Source organism: Alligator sinensis, unplaced genomic scaffold (genome assembly GCF_000455745.1).
Source record: "Alligator sinensis unplaced genomic scaffold, ASM45574v1 scaffold755_2, whole genome shotgun sequence".
NCBI lineage: Eukaryota > Metazoa > Chordata > Crocodylia > Alligatoridae > Alligator > Alligator sinensis.
Window position 1 is genome coordinate 1,248,385 of NW_005841883.1, and position 7,624 is coordinate 1,256,008.

General features: G+C 47.7%; 1 protein-coding gene across 2 annotated transcripts in view; it reads left to right on the plus strand.

The window, feature by feature from the left end:
* Positions 1-6: 6 nt before the first annotated feature.
* WDR12 (WD repeat domain 12) overlaps positions 7-7,624 on the plus strand; it is a 21,811-nt gene continuing 14,193 nt past the window's right edge. For both annotated transcript variants that reach the window (XM_006017654.2, XM_025196682.1), the window contains exons 1-5: positions 7-160; positions 632-726; positions 4,453-4,547; positions 6,153-6,259; positions 7,408-7,523. In XM_006017654.2, coding sequence (XP_006017716.1) covers positions 120-160; positions 632-726; positions 4,453-4,547; positions 6,153-6,259; positions 7,408-7,523 — 454 coding nt within the window. In that variant the 5' untranslated portion in view covers positions 7-119. The remainder of the gene's footprint in view (positions 161-631; positions 727-4,452; positions 4,548-6,152; positions 6,260-7,407; positions 7,524-7,624) is intronic.

The following is a 7,624-nucleotide window of genomic DNA, read 5'->3' on the forward strand; positions in this document are numbered from 1 at the left end:
GCTTGCGGGACTGTTGATCTGCGTCGCCGCCTGGGCCCGAGCGAGCTCGCGCGGCTCTACCGCACGTGGGGCCGGCGCGGTCTTGAGCCGCCCGCCGCCGACTGGGACCGCTCGCGGCCATGGCCCAGCTGCAGGCCCGGTTCCTCACGGACAACCAGAAGTGAGTGCGGGGCGGGGGCGCCGCGAGGGGCGGTCCTGGTCCCGCTCCCGGCGGGGCCCGAGCACGGGCAGGCGCCGTCAAGGGGCAGCCGGCTGTGGGAGCCGAGGTGGTACCTCTTTTGCCCTCGTCTCTTGGCCATAGGAGTCGCAGCATAAAACCCTAGAGCCGCCTCGATGCTGCTTGCACACAGGCGCCTGCTGGTCCCTGCAGGACGTGTAGACACCCAGTGGCCTGATGCTGCATCTGCTGGGTCACGTCGGTGTGAGAGGCGCTCCAAAAATCTTGGCAAAGGGTAGGGGCAAGTCGTGGGGTCCAACCACGTGAATATTGGCTTTGTTCACTACAGGGGTGATGGACTACTGAAGAAAAGACACGGGACTGTAACAGCAACTAATGAATTTGCTTTCTGCTTGTTGCGTGGTTTTTGTCTGCGTGTCTGAAAAGTTCATCCTGATTTTTTTTTCTCTGTAGGTACGTAGTAGACGATGTTCCGTTCTCCGTCCCGGCCGCCTCGGAAATCGCTGACCTCAGTAACGTCATCAATAAATTGCTGGAAGCTAAGAATGGTATGTACTTAGAAGGTAACTTACTAATTTGAGAAGGCATAGCTAGGAACACGCTGATGTATTCAGAATCTCTTCTTAAGAACCTGTACTGTAGAGCAGTGGTTTTCCACCTTTTTTTATTTCCGGACCCTTGCTGAATCTCGTGAGGTTCAACAAGGACAAGTCCTGCACTTAGGATGGAAGAATCCCATGCACTGGTACAGGCTGGGGGCTGACTGGCTGGGCAGCAGCTCTGCAGAAAAGGACCTGGGGGTTACAGTGGTCAGGAGTCTGAATGTGAGCCAAGAGGTATGCCCTTGTCGCGAAGAAGGCTAACAGCGTACTGGGCTGCATTGGTAGGAGCAGTGGCAGCAGATTGAGGGAAGTGATTATTCCCTTCTAGTGAGCACTGGTGAGGCCATATCTGGAGTACCGTGTCCAGCTTTGGTGCCCCCGCTACAGAAAGGATACAGACAAATTGGAGAGTCCAGCAGAGGGTGACAAAAATGGTGAGGGGTCTGGGGGACATGACTTAATGACGAAAGAGTGAGGGAACTGGGCTTATTTAGTCTAGAGAAGAGAAGATGAATTTAGACTGTTCTGCATGGTGACAGATAACAGAACAAGGAGCAGCAGTCTCAGGTTGCAGTAAGGGAAGTTTAAGTTAGATATTAGGAAGAGTTTTCTCATTAGGAGGGTAGTAAAACTCTGGAACAGGTTACCCGGAGTGGTGGTGACAACTCCATCCCTGGAGGTTTTTAAAACCCGCCTAGATAAAGCTTTGGCTGGGATGATCTAGTTGGGGATGGTCCTGCTTTGAGCAGGGGCAGTGGTGACATGTAGGGGGTGCACGTGCACTCCCTGAGAGCACTGGTGCACCCCCTGACAGGCTATGCTCCCTGCTTAGGCGACGGGTAGGCAGGAGCACTGGTGCCCCCCTGCAAGCACTGGCTAGGGAGTGGGAGTGCCAGATGAAATGCCGCAGCCACTACCGGTAGCACCATGGCCAGTTTGCAGTTGGTGCGATCAGCCATGGGGGGACCCTGCCTCTGGTCAGTGAGATTAGCCACGGTGGGGCATGTCTGTTGTCATTCCCCACCCCCGCCACTAAGGTGGCACCAGTTGCCCATGAGCAGGGGGCTGGACTAAATGACCTCCTGAGGTCCCTTCCAACACTAACTTTCCATGATTGTGTACCCCTTTGGAAATCTTGAATGGAAGTGTGGACCCCTTTGTAGTCTAAGCATGGGTATTCACATGCTTTTGATTGATCACAGTAATCTTTTGAAGACTCCTTTGACATAGTCTGCAGACCCCCATGGGTCCGTTGACCACAAGTTGAAAACCACTGCTACAGAGATTTAAATTTGAAGGGTCTGGATCCTACAACAGTCTATGCATATGAGTAAAGTTAAGTACACATATAAGCCTTTGCAAGTTATATTAGATACGAACCACTAGTTACATCAAAGATCACCAAGTTCCCTATAAATACTCATGAGGGAAAATAGTTGTCATTCCTGTATTTGTGTGACTATACCTGCCTTACGTGGAATGTAACAGTTCCTTGGTATTGTACAATGGTCGTTGAAAATGTAGATCCGGCAAGAGTGTCCATGCAGATGAACCTTTGCTTCTGTGCAGAGTTTCACTTAAGTGAGTGGAACTGTGTGCATACAGAAGGGACCAGTTGCGCAGAACTGATTGTAGGCAGGATTGGGACAATCCAGAGTGTAAGACACACAAACACTTCTGTCCTTCTTTATAGTCTGCAAGCTTTTGAGGCGGAGACTGTCTCCATTTTGTTAGTGGGGTCCTGAGGTAGTGTTGGGGGCATATTCAAAATAAAACCAATAATAAAACTTTCTGAGGCATCAAATTAAAGGAGAGATGAGTAATGGAAATAAAAAAAATAATTCAGTTCCCTGCCTAAACAATAAAATCTTGCAATATGATCTGAAGCTCACCAGAGTTCAGTTGTGGTGTGCAAGCCAACAGAGAATACAAGTTTCAAGGTCTGAATAACCTAATTCCAGGTATTAACTACTGAAATGTTTGAGCAGATGTGAATGGAAGTGGTCTTTCAAATAACTCTCTCTCCATCCAAAAAGGGCTTTATATTGTTTCTAGCCTCTGGCATTAAATGTGTGTTGTATTCTCCATTTACCCATAACATTTTGAAGGTGTGCATTAAAGACTGAATGTTTAAAGCTAAGAGTTCTTCAGAGGCTACCCCTCCTGGTGGTGATTACAGTGGTCCCACCTTGATGTTGATGAAGAATAGCAGTAACAAACTCTAAAGACATTCATGAATTGCATCCGCTACTGTATATCCAGGTGCATTTAGGGGACATGGGCAGGATTCCATGCACATAACAATATTGAAGACAAGATATGCTTTCTGAATCTGAGAGGAGTACCTTACCTTAAAACAGGGATCGGCAACCCCTGGCCAGAGTATGAAATGTGAGGCCATTTTCCTTGGCGTGCTACAGCCGGCCTGGGCTCTGGGCAGCTGCCACCAGCCACAGAGCCCAGGCTGCTCACAGCAGGCAGCTGGGAGGCTGCAAGCAACCTGGGCTCTTGTAGGCAGCCGCTGCCCAGAACCTGGGCCAGCTGCAACTGGGAGGCTACAAACAGCTATGCCATGCTCCACAGCCCTAGCACCAGGTCTGTGGCTGCAGTGGCTCCAGCACATGGCCGGGAAGGGACCCAAGGGCAGTGCAACCCTGGCACCACCCCTGCTGTTTGCCTGGAAGCGCAGCCGCTGCTGCCACAGAACTGGTGCTGTGGAGTTCAGCACAGCTGTTTACAGCCTGGCTGCCACCTGCTATAGCTGCCCAGAGCCTGGGCTGGCTGTACCAGTCATCTGCTGCAAACTGCTGCACTGGATTCCCCAACCCGGCTTTGTGCTGGTGGCAGCTGCACCTTGGGATGGACAGCAGGGGAGGGACCAGAGTTGTGCTGCCCCAGACCCTTTTCTGGCTGTGGACCCAGAAGCACACATGCAGCTACCACCATGGAGTTGGTACCAGGGCTGTGGAGCCTGGTGCAGCTGTTTGCAGCCTGCCACCGCTGGCCCAGGCTCTGGGCAGCTGCAGCAGGTGGTTGGCAGGCTGCAAACAGTTGTGCCAGACTCCAGAGCCCCAACACCAGCTGTGGCAGCAGCAGATACATGCACGCTTCACAGCACATGGTGAGGAAGGGGCCCAGGCAGAACAACCCTGGCCCCTCCCCTGCCATCTGCCCAGAAGCATACATGCAGCCATCCAACAAGGAGGATCGGGCCCCTCACAGCACTGACTTTGGCACGCCGAGCCAAGGCATGGGTGGAGGTTTGGGTGTTTTTGGAACTCCAGCCAAAAACGGTGCCGACCCCTGCCTTTAAATAGTTTACTTTGATATGAACTTACAAAGATTTTGTGTATTTGGTAGAGTGACGGTGAAAAATGAACTATAAAATAACAGGATTAAGAAATACAGCTTTGCTTTACAGCCCTCTCTTTGTCTTGATTGCTTATTACCACTCTAAGTGGAACTACCAAAATGCTGCTTAAAATATTCTGTGGATATTTGTTATAATCCTATTGAGCACAGTTGTATCTGGAAAAAGAAGCTGGCATTGCATTTAATTTAAATGAAATGTTGGCTTCATTTTCTAAAAACTGCCATTGCTGAATCCTTTTCTTGAGAGTATGAATTAAGTTATGATATACTAAAACTAATTGTTTCTCTCGGTTTCCTCAGAGAACCACAAATATGTGGAATTCGACTTCCTTATCAAAGGCCAATTCCTGCGTACGTCATTGGTCAAACACGTAGAACTGGAAAACATTTCAACAGTAAGTCATGCTCACTTTCTCTGGACCTCACTATAGGACAACAGAATTTAAAAGATTCTAGGTAGTTTACGTGATTCAATTCAGGTTTCAAAGTTCAGCTTTCCACCCCATGCCTTGCTTACTCTGATATGTAAAGGTGACCTAATTCTGAATATTCTGCTTATTTTCCTTTCTTAGTATTCTTTCACTTCTGCAGTAATACAGATTATTTCCCATTTTTTCCTTCTGATATGCTTGCAGTTCATAAGAATCTAGTTCTGCAGACACTTAAGGATGTCTATAATTTTACTCATGTTAGTCATTGATTTCAATGGGACTGCTTCCCGAGTAAAATTACCCTCACGTTTAAATGTTTGTAGGATTGGCCTCTTAAGGTGTGTCTACACAGGCATTTGATCTGGGATCAGTTTACTCAGGAGTAAACTACTCATAAGTAAACGTTCCCGGGCAGGGAAGTGGGAGCAGATTGTGCTAATGGCAACAAACTGCTCCCACTTCGTGGGACCCTCCAATGGGCCCCTGCTGCCACCGGTGGGAACTCTAAGGCTCCCTCTGGGTGCTAGCCAAGGGGCTGGCAGGGAGCACCAAGCCAGAAGACATCTGTCTCCTGCCCGGACTGGGACATTACATCCTGCCCCAGGAGGCTGCCTGCTGTTGGGGCAGGGACAATGTCCTCCTAGGCCTGGCTCCCTGATCAGGGGCAGGGGACTTAGAAAGAGCTGCAGGGGAGGGGCAGGTCCCAGCTGTCTGCCCCAATCTACTGGTGGGGCAGCAGGCTGGGATCTACCCCACCCCTGCAGCTCTTTCCAAGCCCCATGCCTCATTCATCCGATCAGGGCACAGGGCTGAAACCTGGCCCTAACCAAGACAGTTCCCAGCCCCCCACCCCACATGTGGGGTGGAGGCTGGGGAGCTTGTTCCCTGCTCGGCTCCTGCGGGCACGGGTGAAGCTTGGTGGGTAACAGGCTGGGGAGCTTGTTCCCCACTCAGCTGCACGAGTGCAGAACTGGGTGGGGAACAGGCTGGGCAGCAAGCTCCCTAGCCTGTTCCTTGCCCAGCTCCTCACTCCTAGAGCCAGGTGGGGAACAGAATGGGAGGTGTGGAGTTCCCAACTGGCAGGGCAAAGGGACATAGTCCCTGCCCGGGCTTTGGTGGTGGAGCCCACCCCAGCAGCAGAAAGCTCCCAGGGGCAGGGAGCAATCTCCTGCCCCCTAGTGGCCGGCTGAATGGGAGCAGATTTGCTCCTGGTCATGCATCTACACAAGCCCTACTGCACCATTACTAATTGCAAGTAAATTTGCTACTTGCATTTGCAGGTAGTTAATTTACTCTTGATTAGTAAGGTCCTGATATTGCTACTATCTGCTTGATGTTCAGTTGTGCATATTTTTGTCTGTCATGGAGTCAGGGCTGCCTATAATCCTATTTATAGTAGTAACTCAAATTTTGTGGCAGAGAAGAGGCTTACAACTATATGGAGGGCAGGATGCTTGTATAGTCAAGATCTTGGGCTGATCAGTTGGACTATATTTTTGCTGCTGAAAAAACAGAAATAAGAAAAACAAGTCCCCCAAACTGACCATATTTTTGTCTTTGAGAGTTTAGGAGGAAGTGGTAGAAATTGAGTATGTGGAGAAGTACACGGCACCTCAACCTGAGGAGTGCATGTTCCATGACGACTGGATTAGTTCTGTGGAAGCTACTGAAGAATGGTATTGGCCAGTCTTACATTTCCAATTTTTGTCCTGTTCTCAGTAACTGATGCTATAGTTCTCTGTTTATTGGTGCCCTCTCCTTCTCCCGTTTCTGCCTTTTTTTTTAAGCTGGTATTTCTGCCTGTCAGGTTTAGATGGATCATATGGCTGGGAAAGTAGCTGAAGTTTGAATAGCTCTTTGTTACCTTGAGGGCGCATCTACACATTGCTATGGCTCCATGCTTTAGTACTTCCTTTTGGAAGTAGTTATATCAAAGTACTTCCTCTTGGAAGTACTAAAGCACGGCGCAGTATGGGTGGTTACTGTGCTGTGTGCATGGTTAAGCCTCTACGTCACTGTAGCAATGCACTACACCCAGAGAGCATGTCACTACGTTGCAGTAGGGTGACATGTAAATGTGCCCTAAAAGTAGCTTTAACCCAAGTGGAAAATTACCATGGTTAGGAGAGGATGAGCCAGTATTGATTGTATAGATTAATATTAATAAATGCTACTCAATTTTTTTGTTTCTTTAAACGTATTAATTAAAACCATTCATATTTCAAATATAATGTTGATGTAATGATGACAAATATAATTATCTGACACCTTACCTAAAGTACTTTTAAAAATTTCAGAAGAAAAAGGTAACCATGCCATTAATCCTTTCTATTGTATATTTCCAGATCTTCTATTCACTGTTGACTGTACTGAGAACCCTCTGTTAATTAGAGAATCTCAAAGTACTTTCAAACCATTAATCATAAGATATTATCAAGTACAAAGTATTAATAATAATTTTATAATAATTGGTTCTGACCTAGATATAAAGCTTCAGAATTTCATATACAAGATAGTCAGTATTCATACTTCTCTCTCCTTTCTTTCTTTTTCCTTTATTTTTCATCTGAAAGTCTGCATGTTTTAATGCTGTACTTAATAGGAAAGTATAAGCTTTATTGAATAAAATGTCTTTTTTCAGCGTTTGCAAATAAGCCTTTTTGCATTCAAAGGGGACAAAGTTTGCTATCAAGAGCTATTTTTCTTTATTCACATTTTTCAATTGTTTATTGGCTAATATTGTCCAAGATCCTCACAGAAATAATGTCCTATGAAGCAGCATTAGCTGCAAAGATAAACATGTTTCACCTTTTATATCCTGCAGGATTTTAAGTGGCTCTTATGATCACACTGCTCGAATATGGTCTCTAGAAGGAAAACCCATCATGACTATTGCTGGGCACACAGAAGTTGTGAAAGATGTGGCATGGGTCAAAAAAGGTCAGTACATCACCTTCTGATTTGGAGAGAGATTAGATTAAAATTAATCAAAACAAAACAAACCCACCCGCCGCGCGCGTGCGCGCCCCCCCCCCCCCCCC